This window comes from Maylandia zebra, linkage group LG19 (assembly GCF_041146795.1).
Source record: "Maylandia zebra isolate NMK-2024a linkage group LG19, Mzebra_GT3a, whole genome shotgun sequence".
NCBI classification, from domain to species: domain Eukaryota; kingdom Metazoa; phylum Chordata; class Actinopteri; order Cichliformes; family Cichlidae; genus Maylandia; species Maylandia zebra.
In genome coordinates this window covers 16814387-16834313 of record NC_135185.1, presented here as the reverse complement: position 1 = coordinate 16834313, position 19927 = coordinate 16814387, and the positions used below count along the sequence as shown (strand labels likewise).

The 19927-nt window shown below is 37.7% G+C and overlaps 2 protein-coding genes across 2 annotated transcripts in view; one reads left to right on the top strand and one right to left on the bottom strand.

Annotated features, from left to right (window-relative positions):
• babam2 (BRISC and BRCA1 A complex member 2) overlaps positions 1-16241 on the bottom strand; it is a 118441-nt gene extending 102200 nt beyond the window's left edge. The window contains exons 1-4 of the mRNA XM_004559253.3: positions 16105-16241; positions 14573-14728; positions 12689-12765; positions 123-217 (exon numbers count right to left, since the gene is read on the bottom strand). Of these exons, the coding sequence (XP_004559310.1) occupies positions 123-217; positions 12689-12765; positions 14573-14709 (309 nt within the window). The 5' untranslated portion in view covers positions 14710-14728; positions 16105-16241. The remainder of the gene's footprint in view (positions 1-122; positions 218-12688; positions 12766-14572; positions 14729-16104) is intronic.
• Positions 16242-16395: 154 nt separating this feature from the next.
• The window catches only part of rbks (ribokinase), a 56362-nt gene continuing 52830 nt past the window's right edge, over positions 16396-19927 (top strand). The window contains exon 1 of the mRNA XM_004559256.3: positions 16396-16491. The gene's annotated coding sequence lies outside the window, so the exon portion shown is untranslated. The remainder of the gene's footprint in view (positions 16492-19927) is intronic.

Below are 19927 nucleotides of genomic sequence, written 5' to 3'. Positions count from 1 at the left end.
AGCAAATGCATGTTGTGGTGTGGAGCAGATGTGGTGATAAAGACTGTACTCACTGGAAAATTATATATATAAAAAAAACCTTTCCCTCTATTAAACATTTCACATTCTTCCATTCTACTCACTGGTAGTTCAGAGGGTTCAGGGAGAAACTCAGCATCTTCTCCAAAAATAAAATCTGGAGGCAATTCTGGATAGCGTGCATTGAAAATGATATCCCCTGCAAGAAAAGAGAAGAACGCGTTATTACTCGCTTTATTACAACAAATCTGAAATGTTTGCTTGTATTGCAGTAAGTGTTGTAAACAGCCACAATTTACCAAGGAAGTGAGTGAGCTTTGATCACATATAAGATCATTTCCATTCAGTTTTAATCAAAGTTGACTTGCTCTAAACAAATAATTAAAAAAGAAAAAAAAAATGCATCAATCTTCTATATTCTGTCTGGTATTAAGAAATGAAAGTATTTTTGAAGCATTACTGAAACCAGGAAATTGTGGTGGTTGTGTGGTTTTACTAGTTGCACTAAGCACACAATGTGCATTTAAGCTCTAGCGTCTTGTAGTTTAAGTGCCTTAAATAAGAACATTTCACATGCACCCTTGCAACCATTAAAAACCTTGGCACACCAGCACATTAGCAAAAGTTTTAAGATTATGCATTTTAATTGCATATTTAATTTAAATCCCATATCATGTACCCCATATGGTAAACCACACACTAAAAAAAACTTCAGGCAATACATCATCTTAAGTTGGTTTTTTTTTTCTTTTGGTAAATGACAACCGGCTGAATGACAGTGCAAGCTGAATGACACATCCCATATTAAAAATAGCAATTACTTGTAATAATAACTCTATATTAAACATGTTTTGGTGCGTGATTAGCAACCTGCAACCCTGAGGCTAAAATATACAGTTCCCTTAATTCCTATGGGGACTGACTTTAAAAATGAGCCAATCCCTAGAAACTCTCATGTTAAAATGTTCAATTTTACAGGACAAATAAGAATAAACATCTTCACAGCCTGCTGCAAAACACTATTTTGAACTTTATGGTTAGTTTACCCATTTATATGGGATTTTCCTTAAACTTAAAATTGGGGCATAGCAGCTTTGATTGACAGGTGTGTTGGTATGGCCAGCTGTAGTGGATAGCTTTTGTGTTTGAGCCTTCAAATAATTTTAATGCAACTATCTGAAAGCAGTTTACTCTTCTGGCACGTGTAGTAACACATCATTAATGTAGTTGGTATTTCAGTTTTGGTGAGTGGCATTCTTCTTCTATACATGTTCTTTGGTGATTACCACTCTTAATGAGCAAAGGCAAGGCAACTTTCAAATGTACAGTAAGAAGAGAATCACTCTGCACACTCCTGTCCTATTACAATGATTACCTCAGATACCCACTGCACTCATTGTGTCACAGCTTTGCTATTCTACCGTGAAGCTACAGAAAACACCTACAAGTATACAATTAACCTTTAGACACATGAACTTAAAAAAAAAAAAACTTTAAATATTACTCATATAACCAGTAGAATAAATGTAGGTGCACACAACAGCAATAAATTCTAGATTTAAAAAAAGATTATTTTTGCTTAAAGTAAAAAGGGAGAAAAACAAAATATTTCAGTAAAAAACATTATGTTTCATTTTTCTGAACTTATAGCGTTATATTCATCTTCTTTTGCCTGCTCCATTTCTAACTTTGCATGCAAACTTGCTCCACCCGAGCTGACGTCCATCTGACATACAAATCTTGCTGTTTCTCCTGGTAACTCCAAATGAAACTCTAAGCATCTTCATCTCTTCCAGCTTCCTGTCTTTTTGGCTACGTTCACACTGCAGGTCTTAATGCTCAATTCCGATTTTTTGATCAAATCCGATTTTTTTGTCTGCTTGTTCACACTACAAATAAAATGTGACAGCAAACGCGCTCTAGTGTGAACCCTCAAAGTGGCCCGCATGCGCAAAAGAAGACGTCACACACAACGTGCTCCGTTTAGACCCAGACCAAACAGTATTGTTTGACTGATGGCCCTTAATATACAGACTTCGGACTTTACGTTTCCCAATTTTTGCTTTAAGTTATTTTGTTATTTACATAATAATGTAAATAACCTAATAATTATCCTTATTGCTGTTTTAGAGAGGAGCGGTGCTTCAAAGGATAGTTGCAGATTTCTGTCAGAATCTGCAGATTATACAGTACAAATAAAATGTTCACGTTGTCTTCTCAACAGTTTCCCTAACATCTACACTGGATGGCCAGGAAGCATTCGCGATGTCTTCTCGGGCGCTTCTCCGGCACTGATAATTGGCGTCTGTCTTGTGTCACTGACGTAAAAGACGGATTTAATGCGACATGACCGTTCAAGCAGCAGTCGCTTTCTAAAACATCAGATATGTATCGGATTCAGGACCACATACGAAAGTGACCCAGATCGGATTTGAAAATATCGGATTTGTGCCGTTCACACTGACATACCATGATCGCATATGGGTCGCATAGGGTCAAAAAAAATCGGATTTGATGCGCTTTTGCCTGCAGTGTTCTGCCACGAACTCCAAACCATACATCACTGCAAGTTTTGCTTCTGTCTTGTAAAGCTTCCCTTTCAGTCTTGCAGCAATCCTTCTGTCACTCTGTCCACACCACCCTGCCTGTACTCTTCTTCACCTCTCATGGCCTGACCACTGCTTTGGATGGTTGACCCCACATATTTACTGTAAACTACATTACCATATTCAGACTCTTTGGGTTCATTATGTCTTATACATGTACTCGCCCATTTTCTGTTTAATAACTTTATTTAAAATTATTACTAACATATTGAGATAAAATTATAAAAGTATAAGCGCACACTGGAAATGGCCCTCACTGAGGGCTCACATAACAAAGCTTGGTTCACAATGTTCTTAAATTACGTTACACAACTCTATTTCTGTGCTGCAAGACGTCCTGTTCTGCTTTTTTTTTTTTTTTGTTCCACGCAGCAACAGCAAGAAGAGGCAAACACACACATGTGGAAGTATTTTTCCAGTGGAGAAGAGTCAAACGAGGAAACGAGAGGTTGTGTCGTAAACCAGCTCCAAACCACTGGAAGCTTGACAGAAAAACTGCTGGCGTGGTTCCAGAGGGAAATGGAGGTCTTGGAAGAGCAGACTTCACAGGTTATAGAGGCTTTTGTATGATGTTTTCTTCATACATCCTTAGACAGCAAGAAGAAGCTTCACTCAAACGTGACTGCATAATGCACCGTCTCTCCAAATCTTATTCAGACAGACGTTTTATTGAAGTCAGAAGGGTACAATGTGTACAACTACAAAGCAGTACCAGCCATGTCGGTCACGTGGAAGAGGCTGGGTTTATATTGATAGTGATTAGCTGTGTACAGAGTGTGCCATGCCAAGCAGATCCATAGACCAATCTGCAGCTCTGCATCTTTGATTAGACAAACCTCTTTCCTGAGGCCAAAGCACAGGAAAGTATAACAGCTGCGTGCCACGCCAGAATACCCGTGCCAGTTTTCTTGTTCTTTGTTCAGATTGCTGCTTTCTGTCTCCATTAATTTCTGTTTAACTTTAAATACAATTCAAACAAAAATGAAATATAAATGAACAAAGTGGTGAAGGTGTTAGGGGACACGGGGTCATCCATGAGAGAATAAGGTCGAGTTGGACTATGGCAAATACTGGTCACTCTACATTCCTGTCATCACCTATGGCCGCCAACTGTGGCTAGTGAAAAAAAGAACATGATGACTGAAGATATAATCAAAGGAAAAAGGAGCTTCCTATTGACGAGCTCAGTCATGTAGGAAGACCTCAAAACAGAGGAGCTGCTGCTCCTCCATACTGAAAGAAGTCAACTGGTGGTTCTGATATCTGAGTAGGATGCCCTCTGGATGCCTCCTTAGTGACATGCATCAGGCATGTGCATTTCATGGGAGACTGAGCCAGACCAGAGACACAGTGGTGACATAACGTCTCTCAGCTGATTTGTGAATGCTTTGCTGTCCGCTCAAAAAATATGTATTTTTTTCACAACATAGTCATTTTTTCCTTCATTTTCATACTATAAGTTTCATTTTTACACACATTTTTACTTTAGGAGGTTCAAGAAGGAGTTTGGGTTTAAATAAAACCTTTCATACATTTCAAGTCATGCACATAATCACCAGAGGGTTACTTCATCAATCAATCAGTGATTACTCTGTTATGGCGAATTGGGTCCATGGCACAGCATTTTGGGGGAATTCTGGTGAAAAAATGTTTTGTGGACTAACGAAGCTGACATTAAATAACCTGGGAAGGAAGCCAACAACATGTATGATCTAAACATATCACTACATACCGCTATGAAAACATCTTTATGACAGCAAAGTATGGTTCCAGGCTGCTTAGCTGGCTCTGGATATCGTTAACTCCCCACCATCAGCTAGAAAACTAATCCCCAGATATCTGACATTTATGCCAGAAATCATCATAGAAAGGGGACCTCTTCTGCTTATTTCTAGCCCCACAGTTTTATTCCTTACTCCACTAGAGTAGCTTTGCATGAGTCCTAGTTCAAAATAATCATTATTTCATACTGGGCATTCGCACGGCCACTTAGTTTGTCTGAAAGGAATAACCCCATCTTTATGACATCATACAGAACCGAGTGCGGAGAAAACAGTCTAAACAGTCTGTCTAGAACAGTTTAAACACAGTGTTTAATGCACAGGTTACTTGTATATACTCTGACCTGATTATCTTTAACTTTGGACATGTTTAATTTGAGCAACCAACACTGGAACCGAATAAATATCAGAGAAAATAAGGAAAAGAAAGGGCTCATTTAGTTTTTTTTCCACCTGTACTGGGACTGTTTAAACTTTCAAGCAACAGAGTAGGGTTATTTAAGAGCTGAGCTGTATATATGTGCCTTTCTGATAATTGCAAAAAATGTTTTCTACAAGGAACTTGTCAATCTGCTGCTCCTACAGCTTTTAACTTTTTTTTTTACCTCTGAAATATATGTATGTTTTTAACTTGTGATTCTCGTTGCAACATGTTTTGCAGTGAACCACATCTAACAGAGCTAGAATAGCAAGATATATAGCTGCACAAGCCTCGGGGCTAACCCTGACTTTTCTGAATAAAAATGATTAAAAATCATAATTAATGACATTTCAGCATTTCAGAATATTAGACTATACAAACAAAACAGTCTAGGTATAACAAACATAGGCATTAAAATAAAGCATACCTGTATAATATATAAATGACCTCCAGTTATTTCAGTTAATAAAGTAGTGTAATCCATCCATCTGAGGGTTAAAGGGTGTGTTCAATAAAAACACAAATGCATAATTATGGGTGTGTTTGTGTATACTTGGGGCTTAAATGAAGATAACATTTTAAATCACATTTTAAAAACTGAATAATGCAGAAAACCTTGTCATGCCAAAGGATTCATGTTCAAGGTTCCTCCTATGACTTTATTTAACTTTGAAGAAGTCTATATCTTGTACCACTATGTGCCTTTATTGCTGGCTTGTTGGGGTTGCGGATATGTCATGTTTTTTTTTTAACTTCTGTTTCTCGAGAGACAATCCTTTAACGTCACTAAAATATAAGTTAAAGCAAAACAATCCATGAGTCTAGCCACAACATCTTTATATAGCTCATAACCATTTCTGCCAGAACAGTTCTTTTTTTGCAGATTATGCAAAATAAGAAAAACCTACTTCCTCTGTCTGGAGAAAATGTGGCCTTGCCAGGAGAACAAAATAGTAACTATGATCAAACTTAAGATGCGCACTGCGGAACTTTTTGTACATGAAATCTTGACAAATTGATAAATACAATATCAGTCTTTCCACAAATGTGGACCCCTTTTATTTATTACTAGGAGTTGCACAATAAGGGGACTCCTAATAATGCTTTGAAAACAACTCTAAAATGTGTAGGCATCTGTTCATAAGTTGATAAGTCGTCAGCCACAGCTTCACCAATCAAGCTGACATATCTGGCTTGTGTTATGTCTGTATCTTTGAAGTGGGTGAGAATATCAGCTGTAAAACCTGTTGAGAGATTTGGATCAATGTGAATGCAAAAAATATTCAAGTTATCCTGATAACTATGTTTTTTTACAAGATCTGTTACTTCAACGCATTTAATTTGTTAGGCTCCCGTAAAACTTTGGAGGCTCCAGTCACAGTCAATGCAAGCAAGCACCAATAAGTTTTGAATTTACCATCACTATCCCACTGACTGATTTTCTCCCTCGGGCTCTGGAGAGAAAGCTTGTGATGTGGCGATTTGATTGAGAAGTGAGCGGCTCTTCCAGTAAACGCTCAGTGGCACAAATAGCAGCATGTTTTATTGGTGTTATTTCATTACCATCATGAGAAAAATTGCCATCTTGTTTTTGTAGTTAAGAAATTCCTGTGGTTGCCTTTGGTCTTAGTGCCTGCTCAGTAGCCGCAATTATAAAACCCACCTATGGCACTGTGTATTAAAGTGACACACAATGTTTACGAGGCAATTTTACTTGCAAGCCCAACCAAACTGACTAAAAGTCTTCCACATCATTTTAATTTCAATTTGATTTTTGGTTTTATATAATGTCAGTTCACAACAGGGGCTAAATATCACTAAAAGAGAGAACCCCAGTGACTTGATAGTGAGGAGGACAAACTCCCTTCTAACAGTTAGAGACCTCTGGCAGAACCGGACTCAGGGAGAAGCAGCCATCAGACTCCTTTTCGTCTCATGAGAGGAATGGGAGGGAAAAGAAGGGAAAATTAAGGAGCATAAAGAGAAAAACAGCAAACTTTGAGAGAGAAGAGAAACTAATGAGTAGGATTTGGAATCTCCCAATGTAACTTCAGGTAACTCTGGGTTTACTGGATTATGAAGGGGGTTCACTTCCTATTGGGCCAGGATAACTTAGGTACAGACCAGTTCTCTTCTGGAGCAGCTTATACTCAAGATAAGAGACCAAGATGTACAAAATCACTACATCAAAATACGCACTTAGCTTTCATGTTGCATCTGTTCAACTGCTCGCCAACTTAAATGTCTAATGAGCCAATCAAGGCAACAACTTGCAGGCATAGTTGAGATTGCATTCTGAATTGCAAATAAGCATCAGAATGGCAACGAAAAACCATTTAGGTGACTTTAAATGCGACAGAGGCTCGTCTGAATATTTCACAAAATGTTACTGAGTTTTTTCCACACAACCATCACTAGGATTTATATTGGATGGTTCAGAAAAGAGAAAAAATATCCAGTGAGCAGAAATATTCTGTGCAAAAATACCTTCTTGATGACACAGTTCAAAGAAGAATGGGAAGACTGCTTTGAGGTGACAGTGAGTAACTCAAATAACCACTCATTACAACCAAGGTATGCAGAAGAGCACCTCTCAATCCATCGAACCTTGAATCAGATGGTCTACAACAGCAGACGACCACACTCCTGTCAGCTAAAAACAGGAAACTGAGGCAACAATTCATATTGGCTCAACAAAATTGGACAGTAGAAGAAACTCTTGCCTGGTCTAATGAATCTTTATTTCTGCTGCAACATTGGAACAGCAGGGTCCAAATAATTTGTGTAAACATTACAGTATGGCTCCATCCTGCCTTAAATCAACAGTTCAGGATGGTGCTGGTTGTATAATGGTGTGAGGGATAGATTTTGGCACACGTTTGGGCCTCTTAGTACCAGGTGAACGCTACTTAAATATCACAATCTGAGTATTATTGTTCATCTCCTTGTGGCCATAGTGTACCCATCTTTCTGATGGCTCCTTGCCATTACTGTACTTAAACGGCCTCCACAGTCACCAGAACTTAATCCCATTTTTGGAATGTGGTGGCACAGGAGATTCACACCATGCATTTGCAGCCATTGTCACTGTCAAAGAATGTGTCCAGCTCCTTATTGAATCTGTCCCAGTACAAGCGAGGTGTACCTAAAGTAATCAGTAAGTGCAGATGCTTAGGAATAATTTTACTGGTAAAAGCTTTATTCATATGGAAGCAATTCACCACAACAGTCAATTAAATGGGGCTTTACTGTACAGGCAAATTTGCTGTGCCAGAGTTGCAGCTGAACCCATCTTGCACGCCATTAGAATATATAAGCAACACATTAATTTAATGTAATTACACATTACATTAATTAGTATTCAATTTTCAATGCAAAAAAATGCAATTATAGTCAGGTCTTCCAGTGTTTAGTACTTTAGCACTTAAACTGCACACACATTCCTACAGGATGTTTTATATTAGAATATAGCTTACAAACTGTGCAGCCTTTCCTAACACACAGTCTCACACTGCTGCTTTGAATAGCTGGTGTTATGTGTTTAACCTCTCCAGATTTTTCTAACATTTTTTTCCTTTTGTAAAATTCACTGCTTCTCTCTTTCTTTGTAAAACTTGCTGCTCTGCTGCCAAGAGACTTCTCCATGTTTTTGATTGGTCATACGCTGCCAATTCTGTCTTTTTCATGCAAACACTGCTCATAACTCGCAGTTACACTGGGAAACCCTGGGCTGACTTGTCGAAGTGATAACCACCCTTGTGTGACTGCTTGCCCTGATTGCTGATCTTCCAACAAGTGAATCCAGATAAGGAAGAGATGTCCCGGGTTTTTTGACCTTGCTTTGTACTTACAGTCTAAATTTGAAAAAAATGCTGAGTGAATCATGGGAAGTCTCCCTGCAGTCTAAGGATATAGCAGTTTTACAGTACCTTTATTTAGCTTATGTGCATAGATATGGTTACTTTGAAAATGATATTGATATGATATCACATATTCACTGTTATGGCCTTAAATGATGTTTCACTGCCTGTTAGACAAAAGTGCAGCTTTCAACTCTAATAACGGTTGAATTACATCTTTTTCTTTTAAATAAAACTGTTCCAGTGAAGATGTTCTCTTTCCAAAGTGCAGGCCAATTGCTCTAGACACTGAATATATTAACCTGCGCACAGATGGTGGCCTGCAAATTGAAATTATGCCAGTGGTTTAGAGTATAAAGAACACTTAAATGTTTTAAGAAATGAAGTAAAAATGGGCTAAATCATGCAATCAACAAGATTAGACTTTAATCTGCTGAATTTAAGACATTATGAATGCAACTTTCAACCCATTTCACATCCAGTTTATTAATTCTAACTCCATTTTGTACACAAAACAACTCTCACTTTTTATTTAATTTTTTTTCCTTTTGTTTTTAACGTTGATTGCAAGGAACAGACCTGATAATTATAATTATTCCACAAATGACACCCTCTTGCAACCACTCGACTGATGAAATGTTTTTTTTCGAGTAGTAATTATACAGTCAGTATTGTGCTAAAAGTCTAAATGACTGGTGTATGTAAGATTCAGTGACTGGATTAGTTTTGTAAGGGCCAAAATAGCTCAACAGAAATGCAGGAAAATCAACTTTGTTAATTTGTTTTTGTGCTGGGTTCATTGCTGTAATGGTTTTGAGTGTCACTGTTAAAGTACAGGTCTAGTATTGTCTCATTGTAACTGTCATAATGACCGATAGATGTCTTCTTTAGGGATCACATATTATAGCTTGTTCAGGGCCAATACCCACAATAAAAAATGAAATATAAATAAAATTTGCTGTCATTCCTATCCTGCTTCATTCCTATTGATTTCTATATCTTAGTGGTAAATAATCTGGATCATTGATCACGTTATTATTGTATTTGTCCTGGAATGTGTGCTTTTGCACACTGCATTTTTATGTGTTCACAAACCGCACTGTTCTTATTCAATTATTTTTCAATGTTATAAGCTTTCATGTGACTTTTTAAGCCATTATCTACAGATGCTGAATCTGTCACTTTCACATGACAGATCACTATGCATAATAAATAAGGAGCCCTGGCCCTTAATTAAAATCAACAAATAGCAGCAATTAAAGTGACAGCATCAGAGCATCTCATGACCCTCCTACGTTTAATGAGAGGCAGAACTGCTAGTTTACACCTGCTAATTTTCTTTGTTTCTTGCCCTGCTACCATTAGCTTGGTCTATTTTCCATATTTGTGCTGATAGTTTGTATTTCTTCTTCTTACTTTATGGAGGACAGCAGCATCTGTTACAGAGCCTCTGTAAAGCAGACTGCTAGTTTTTCCTGTTAGCTTAGACATTACTACTACTCCAGATAGCTTGACTGCAAGGCACCGAGGTGTAGCCTTAGCTTAGCTTTAACTTTACGTTACAGCAACAAAGTGACAAATTATTAATTAACAGTTAAGTGTAATGGGGAAACTTTGCATGCTAGCCACTGATGAAATAGAGCACTATTACGGTGCTGTAACTTAGCAGAAGCAGATGATTGTGAGGATTATTGGAACTTTAACTGTGAATCACAACCTATACTTTTACATTTTTATATTTTTTCAATTTGTGTTTTGTCTTTTTTTAAAATCACTGTACAAACATCCATTTGTGAAGGCAACTGACTCATAGTTCCCGGTCTCAAACATCTGCACTAATGCCTCCTCAGGCTGGTTGTGTTGACAAATCTAATCATTATGATCAAAGACTAAAATAAAAAGTAAACACACCAGCCACTTCATTAGGTACACCTGTTTGTTAGCATAAATATCGGCAGCTCAATGCATTTAAGCATGCAGAAATGGTGTAGAAGACCTGGTAAAATTACAAACATAGAATGAGTTTGAAGATGGCATGGTTCCTGCTCAAATAACCAGTTCTTCCAACCAAAATAAGTACAAGAGCACCTTGTCAACCTTCAACCAGATGGGCTACAGCAGCAGAAGACCACACCGTAGGGCTGCACGATTAATCGTTAGAAAAATCGCGATCTCGATTCATACTTATGTGCGATCTCATTTCCAAATGCCAACGATTTAAAAAAAAAAAAAAAGACAACGATTGTACTGCATTTTGATCCGGGACGTACTCTGCATGAAAACAAGCGCTCACTCTTCCTGCTCAACAAATGACAAGGGCGGAGCCTTATGGTAAATGGTAAATGGCCTGCATTTGTATAGCGCTTTTCTAGTCCATAGGACCCCAAAGCGCTTTACACTACATTCAGTCATTCACCCATTCACACACACATTCACACACTGGCGATAGCAAGCTACATTGTAGCCACAGCTGCCCTGGGGCGCACTGACAGAGGCGAGGCTGCCGGACACAGGCGCCACCGGGCCCTCTGACCACCACCAGTTATACCACGTGATACAGAAGCTGTGCCATCTGATGCTAAAATTAGCAGGGAAAAAACAACGGAGTGCACTTCAGGGATGACGAGAAAGTGACAGGAGAAAATCCGTCCCGGTCAACCACCCAAACACCAATAACGGGAACCTTATACAGCGCTTCCCTATACCCATCGAACTTCCGCAGGCACAAAAAAATTACGGAGGCTTTTACTTATCACCTGACCAAAGATATGGCTCCCATCAACACTGTGCAAAACGAGGGATTTAGGAAAATGATCAACACCCTAGACAAATGCTACACAGTGCCGTCCCGCAACTACTATTGTTGCACTACCTGCTCTATACATGCAGTGTCGAGCAACGGTGGAGACGGAATTTCAAGCAGTACAACATTTTGTAGCAACAACAAAACGTGAGACATTTGTTGTTTTATGTTTATTTATTGTTTTTATGTTCAGTTTCAACTGTTACGAAGTTGATGTGCAGTTAATAAGTGCAATAAATATTTATACTGGAAAAGAAAATCGTGAGAGAATCGTGATCTCAATTCTAAGCCAAAAAATCGTGATTCTCATTTTATGCAAAATCGTGCAGCCCTACCACACCGGGTGCCACTTTTGCTAAGAACAGCAAACTGAGGCTAGAATTCACACAGGCGCACCAAAATAGTACAACAGAAGGTTGGAAATATGTTGCCTGGTCCGATGAGTCTTATTTTCTGCTGCAACATTCAGATGGTAAAGTCAGAATTTTACATAAACACGTTTTAACGTCCATTCTGCATTCAGTTCAGGCATGTAGTGGTGATATAATGGTATAGGTGTAGTTTTTTGGCACATCTTAGAACCAATTGAGCAAGAATCCAGCTCCACGGCACACTGGAATATTGTTGATGACTATGTCAACCTTTTATGAGCACAACAATTTCAGCTATTTCAAGTTCTGTTTAATTTACTTGACCATAATAACCTTGCATGCAAACACTAAAGCGTCATTGTCAAGACAGATCTCGTTGAACTTACTCTGACCCATATTGGATGAAAGTAAATGTTTCCCCTCCAATCTTTAATTAATTTTATAACATAAAATCTAAACAAAGCAGTACTGACATAAATGCAGTTTTTTGGAATGTAATGAAACCTTCATAATCTTTACTTTTTTTTTTTTAAAGTAAACTTTTTTTACTTTAAAAAAAAACTTTGTTTGCTATTAGTTCATCACTTTCACACAGGCCAAAAATTAAGCAAGATTTCAAGCTTCTGAAGAACCTTAGCTGACTCCAAGTTCTTTATCTCACTGCTACTGCTTTATGACTTAATATGGCAAAGCAATGTTTGCTTTCCTAAAATGAATTTATCAAAACCCAACAATAAGAACAACCTATCAGCTTACTGTCAGAAGCAGAGCCTGAACTCTTGTGACTAATCTGAAAATGCCAAATATGACTGTGAATCATTTACTTACATTTAAGGGTTTCTCCAGCATAGGGAATATGGAGTTTAAAGCGATCACAACAGGGACCAGGCGTCAGAGATGTACATCTGAACATGAGGGAAGATGAAAACACAGACATTCAAATCAAGTAATCAGTTAACATCAGGGATTTTTTTAGGATCAGTATAGAGATAAAACAAATATATTGCTGTTTAGGAAGAGTTTGATATTTTTTTGACACTTTATCTTTATAGAAACAACACATACATTATTCACATTTTTACACAGTCTTGATCAAAAGTTTAAGACCACTTGAAAAATGGCAAAAATCGTATTTTTCATGGTTGGATCTTAACAAAGTTCCAAGTAGAGCTTCAATATGCAACAAGAAGAAAAGGAAGGAAGACAAAACATTTTTTTGAGCATGCAATTTATTGAAAACAACACTTAAAATGAAACAGGCCGTTTTACAGGCAATCAAAAGTTTAGGACCACATGCCTTAAAAGCAAAAATCTCTCATTTCTTCTTGTTGCGTGTTGAAACTCTACTTGGGACCTTGTTAAGATCCAACCATGCGAGTTTGTTGGGGAAGAACTTGATCAACCTGCCAGTCCTGACCAAAACCTGATAGAACACCTTTGGCATCAATTAGAGCAGAGACTGTGAGCCAGGTGATCTCATTCAACATCAGTGTCTGACCTCACAAATATACTTCTGGAAGAATGGTCAAAAACTCCCATAAACACACTCCTAAACCATGTGGAAAGCCTTCCCAGAAGAGTTGAAGCTCTAAAGGGTGGGTCGAAATCATATTAAAAACTATGGATTAGGAAAGGGATGCCACACAAGTTCATATGCGTATGAAGGCAGACAAGCAATATACTTTTGCCAATATAGTGCATATGTGCACATGCAGATCTCAAATTAAAATGAATACAGAACAATTCTGAAATTACATATTATCTTAAGTCTAGTATTAAAAACTCATTAGTATAAGTTAAGCAGACAATTATTCTGCAGTGAAAACTCCACAAAACAGTATTTAATACTTTTCTTTTAGTAAAGCAAATCTCTTTGGATTTGGGGCTGTTTGTGACACAAAACAAAGAATCTTAGGCACTCTTTTTGGCTCACCGGGCCTAAAATGGACCCTGTGCATTCCCATGAAATAATCAATGTTCACTTAGTTCTCCAAGCTTTCTGAAGATCTTCCAAAGTTGAACAGTATCTGGTCTCAGTGGAAGGGTGGTTGTAAAGAATAAGTTCAAAAGCAAGGCAAACAGTGAGAAAATGCTGAGGTATGCCAAATTACACAAAAGCTGAACTGAATATTAGTGACAACAGGTCCTATGGTGTAATGTATCCAAATTTGATCCTGGCAATGATATTTAACACACTGCCAAGGCAGGATAAGCACACCTGGAAAATGGAAAGCTCAGTCATGGATTGGCAACCCAAGAGCTCAGACCTCAACATTGTTGAAGCAGTGCTGGATCATCTTGACAGAAAACAAAAGGTAGCCAACATCCAGAGAAGAGCCTTGAATGTCTTTTAAGAAGCCCAGATAACTATTCTTGGGAACTGCTTACAGAAATTACGAGAAAGCTTGCCCAAGAGATTTCAGAATAGAGCTGGTCATACCAAATATTGACTTTCAAACTCATTAGAACATCACAGACAGTTTCCCCCCTTATAGACTGTATTTCCATGTATGCTTGCAGATGCTTTAATAGATCACTGCAACCATTTCCCATTTTATGAGCAACATATTAAAAAAAGTATAGTGGCGAAAAAATCTTTGCAAAAACCTTGTGGGTTGGTCCAAAACCTTTGTACAGTACTGTAACAATATTTGTCATTTAGCTCCTTTTTTCTTACAGACATCATTTGTGTAACATGTGATTAGTCCTCACCCAGTTTTGAGATCTGTGACACGGAGGCAGTTTGTGGAATCAAGCCCCACACGGCCATTCCTCACCACACTGCACAGCAGGGGACGCAGCTCAGGTGAGATCCGGTGCAGTGCGACTTCAGGGGACATATTGTTCATTTTACCCACTGTGAGCAGTCTGTAGAGACACGATAACAGTATAGAAATGCTTTGAATTATTTTATTAAAAAGCTAATTAACACAGTAGAAAGATTAAATATTAGTATTTGGTATCGATCTGCTGCCAGTTGTTTTACCCTGTTAGAATTCTAACAAAACATAGGTCCGAATTTGTTTTTCAACGATTAACCTTAGGTCAGCCAAACCTCATCCAGTCTCTTCAACCTGCTCCCTACTTTTCTTTAGATCCAGTGAAACACAGTGAATCTCCTTCTGATCTTCTACATCTGCGCTTTCTCCCCATAAAGCCATAGTGCTACTCACTGATTACCACCTTTCTTCTTAACCTAGGTTTAACAACACTTTCCCATAGCTTCATGGTATGAAGCTACAGAGACATTGGCTTTATGCCTCTGTAGTTGCTACAGATCTGCACAATACCCTTGTTCTGTACCAGTATACTCAGATGTCTCTCACCATCCAAGACTGTGTTCAGCCATCTGGTTAACAAGTCCACTGCCCTCACTCAGAGATATAGCCATACCTCCACAGGTATGTCATCTAGACTAGCCACTTTCAACACTTCATTCTTTTCATAGCTAACCTTACTTCCTCCTTATTATTTCTCTGCACTTCCCGATTACCAACTGTCCTTCATTTGTCAACATCTACAAAGTAAAATTGAGCCTTGTAATCAACGAAGTAGTATAAATAAAGACAATTGTTTCATTATTATCCTTTTTAAACTACAAACTTTAACTATGATTAAATATGCATTTTTTCATCATAATTTAAAAAAAAAACTATTTCCCCCTTTCCATATAAGTCAAAGGCAATAAATACATATATCGAAAGTTTTTTTTCACTCCCTATAGCTTTCCAAAAATGCAATATCGCTGGCTTTACTTTTCAGCTATCATTTCCTGGTATTATAGAAATGTTTTCCCCTTCCTGTTTTAAAATTGCTACCTTTCTATCCAACTTTTTCTGAAAAATACAGATTTTAAGAGAAGAATAAAGCACAGTAACACAATATCCACAAAACATTTCTTAAAAGTTTAGTGTTAATATAAAAACATTAGAAGGAAGCTGGTTTAGTTGCAACACTGGAAGCTTCCTTTCGCACTATAAGCACACATGGAAAACACATATTACATATAATGTTGTAACATTTTAACGTTCTAATTTGGTGATACATTGAATGCGTTAAGGGTAAATTAGTGTTTATGCCACAGTTTGTAATTCAGATGCTCATAGGTTTGGCATCGTTAGCCACTGTTAGCTTAGCTCATACTTATGCGTCAAATTAACACGATTTAAACGTATAGCGTCCTCAAAACCTCCCCTGCCCATTTCCGTCCATTTCAATACAGCCTGCGGCGGGTGTGTGAGTACCTGAGAGAGATAGAAGTCTTTAAATTTCAGGGTAAAGTCCAATGTTTACTTCATACTCTGATCAATTTCCCCGGTTCATATTGTTATTGGGTCCTTGTGATAGCCCCACAGTTAGGTGCCTCTCATAATGCCTGTGGGTAAATTTACTTTCATTCTCTTGCAGGAGCCGAATTTCCTCGTGATATATTACCTATGGCGCGGTTTTGTTTGGTATTTTTATATCTTAACACTGTCAAATAAATCTAAACGTTTATTCATTAATAAAATGACAGTGGTTGATCTGGCAATAGCGATAACGCCAGGGACCTGTCACCGTGCACTTTGACCTTGGACTTCAAGTAGTGGGTATTCAGTTTTACAATCCGCAGGAGATTATTTGAATTCCAGGTAATTTAACACACTTCATTTTACTTTGGAGGTTGTCTAATTGATCCGGGTCATGATCTTTTAGTTTTTTGATCCGTTTATTCCTCAAATACTTGAGGTGTCAGAGTATTTGGCTGCATATGTAATGACATGTACTAAGAGTTTACAGTACACCAATAATACAAGATATTTGGGCTTGTACACGACATTACCATATGCTAAAATGGATAAAGAGAACAATTAACAAGTAAGTACAGTAAAGTACGTGCATTTCTAATATGTGAATAAATTACCATAAAAGAAAAGATTTTATGATACTGAGCTTTTAAAAGATTAAGGTTGACTTAATGGTTCTTTTAGTTATTTTCCTAAGCTTGAGTTATACTGGATCATTGAATTTGATACCAGTTTTAAACCATTATTCATGATATACTTGGATCAGCTACAACTATTAAAATCACCTACCTAAAAATTATCTTCCCTCTCCACCACCATTACAACTGCCATCATCACCGAGGCCTAGATATAGGATCTCTGGAGGGCTCCTACAGTTTTTGAGATTGAGACTTGCGAACAGATTGTAGGGTTTTCAGTTCTGGATCGTGGGAGCTGCAGATTTTGTCAAGCCCTTCAGAGCCTTTTGTGTTCCTCCAGCAGTTCTTGAGCAAGTTTTGCTAAACGTATAGGGATGGATTCAGCTTGTTCCAGTTTCAGTCCGATGCAGATACTTTGACTTAAGGCAGCGATACGATTGTTAAAATAAAAATGATTTCTGCTTTTTTTAATATAGCAAATTTCATTACACATAAACTCAATATATTTACCATAAAAGCTAAAAACTATGTAAGTCGACAATGTCTTGAGGGGATAAAAACAACAAAATAAAATACTAGTTAACACACATGTGCGCATATACACACACAGACACAGCTGTCAAGTGCAAACCTACAAGAATAAAAAAGTTTTAAGTATGTTTTTCAGTGTAGACACAGATATAATTGATCTCAGTTTAGCAGGAAGCTAGTTACAAAGAACAGGATTACAGTAACAATAATATTAATATTAATAATTCAGGGAACCATTAAAAGATGTCCTGAGATGTCTAACAAGGTTTTAGACACTGATCAAGTCAGAGATGTTCCACTGAGTAATCATCACTTTGACTGACGCTGGAAATTATCCTTTTTTTATATGCAAGTACACACTGATTTCCTAACTTTATAAAATAAAATGTAAGAAATGTACCAAAGATAATACATTACAGCAGGATAAAAATAATTAAAATATTCATATCTAGTCTCCTATCAGTTCATTGTGAGAACTATTTCTTCAGACTGCTGTCATTTATATTCAATGTACTCTAGTTTATCCTTTCCTGGTCTCACAGTTTCACTGAGTCCACCTCCTTCGACTGCTCCTTACACACACATTGGGCTGACAAGAAACGTGCGATGTGAAAATATATTAATGGAGTGAAACAAAACGTCACCGGTGTTACTGTAAGTGCAGTAAAAGCTTCCAAACAACAACAGAAGATAACAACAGTGACAGCGAGTAAGCTAAGAAAATATTCTTGGAAGTTTTTAGTAATTTCTGCTCTCTTGACCACAGTTTGTGGTTAAACTAAAAGCTTTTGCAAATATCAAAATGAAAAATGTTGATGTAGGTAGAGTCCAATGCTTCCAAGCTGCTGAGGCTTTGTTGTCATCTTCCTCCATCCTATGTTAGGCTACGTTCACACTGCAGGCGAAAGCGCATCAAATCCGATTTTTTGGACCCTATGCGACCCATATCCGATCATGGTATGACAGTGTGAACGGCACAAATTCGATATTTTCAAATCCGATCTGGGTCACTTTCGTATGTGGTACTGATTCCGATACATATCCGATGTTTTAGAAAGCGACTGCTGTTTGAACGGTCATGTCGCATTAAATCCGTCTTTTACGTCACTGACACAAGACAGACGCCAATTATCAGTTCTGGAGAAGACATCGCGAACGCTTCCTGGCCAATAAGTGTAGATGTTAGTGAAACTGTTGGGAAGACAACGTTGGGGAAACGTGAACATTTTACTTTCACGTATATTTTATGTACTGTATAATCTGATTAGTTTAATTCTAAAGTCCGAAGTCTTTATATTAAGGCCCATCAGTCAAACAATATGGTTTGCTCTGGGTGTACAGAGCGTGTTGTGTGTGACGTCTTCTTTTGCGCATGCGGGCCGCTTTGAGCGTTCACACTAGAGCGCGTTTGCTGTCGCATTTTATTTGTAGTGTGAACAAGCAGACACAAAAATCGGATTTGATCAAAAAATCGGAATTGAGCATTAACACCTGCAGTGTGAACGTAGCCAAAGTCTTCCCACCAGTTATCAGTGCACTGCTTCCATCAGATGGTGAATTAAACACAGAACAATATAGAACTCAATTAAGTGGATCAGTCATAGTCCATCTTATTGTCACTGATATGCAATTTAAATATTGGATCAGTGCAAAGTATAATCAAACACAGTCAATCTTTTTTAATACATTTCCAGCAGTGTATTTCACAATCCACTTACAACACCATTGTGCGTGTTCTCCGCAACAAACAAGCAGACCTACTCTGAATTACAGTTTTTAAAGAAAATGTTTGTTTTGTTGCTTATTAAACAAAGCCGACTGCAATACTTCTATATATGTAACAGGCTACCATTGGCTGATAATATTAGTCATTTGATATATTGGTTGATTATTGTCTTTGAAGTTGACCTTTATCTCGAGCTTGAACGATATGGTAAAAAATACACTACATACACCCCCACTAATATTTGGTTAAATATGCTTTAGCAAGTTGCACCTCAACCAAATGCTTTTGGTAGCCATCAACAAGCTTCTGGCATAATTTAAAGATAATCCTCAAGGCTTCATTTTTGGCTCCAAGAGACCTTTCCAACTCGTGTAAATTTACAATTCTTCTTCTTAGAGCTTCACAGACTTCTGAGATCTTCATAAAGTTACCATGATATCCATGCTCATGAACCATGAACTTTTGACCAAAACTGTATAACCTGGTGTAATTTGCTGGGGATGGATTGGAGGAATTTCTAGCCTATCACAATAGGAGCTCGCTGCTCCTGCATTTTTTTTTTGCCCTCCACTTACTGATTTTTAGCAGGGCAACTTTAAATGGTCTGTTTTGCAAACAGCACTAAAATAAAAATGGAAATTCAATGCCAGCACTCCTGCCGCAGTAGAAATGACACCACATATGGTGGGTCATCCTGGCCCCTTTCCAAATCTGCATTGATCCATGCATGACTATTAATTTACCATCAAGCTCCAACAGTGACTCCAACCAAGTTCCAACTACTGCTAGCTAAATAAAAAAAAAAAGAAGAAAAGCATTCAGATTAGCAGGTCATTATATTATATAGAAGCCTCAACAAAAAAGATCTACAAATATTAATACTAAG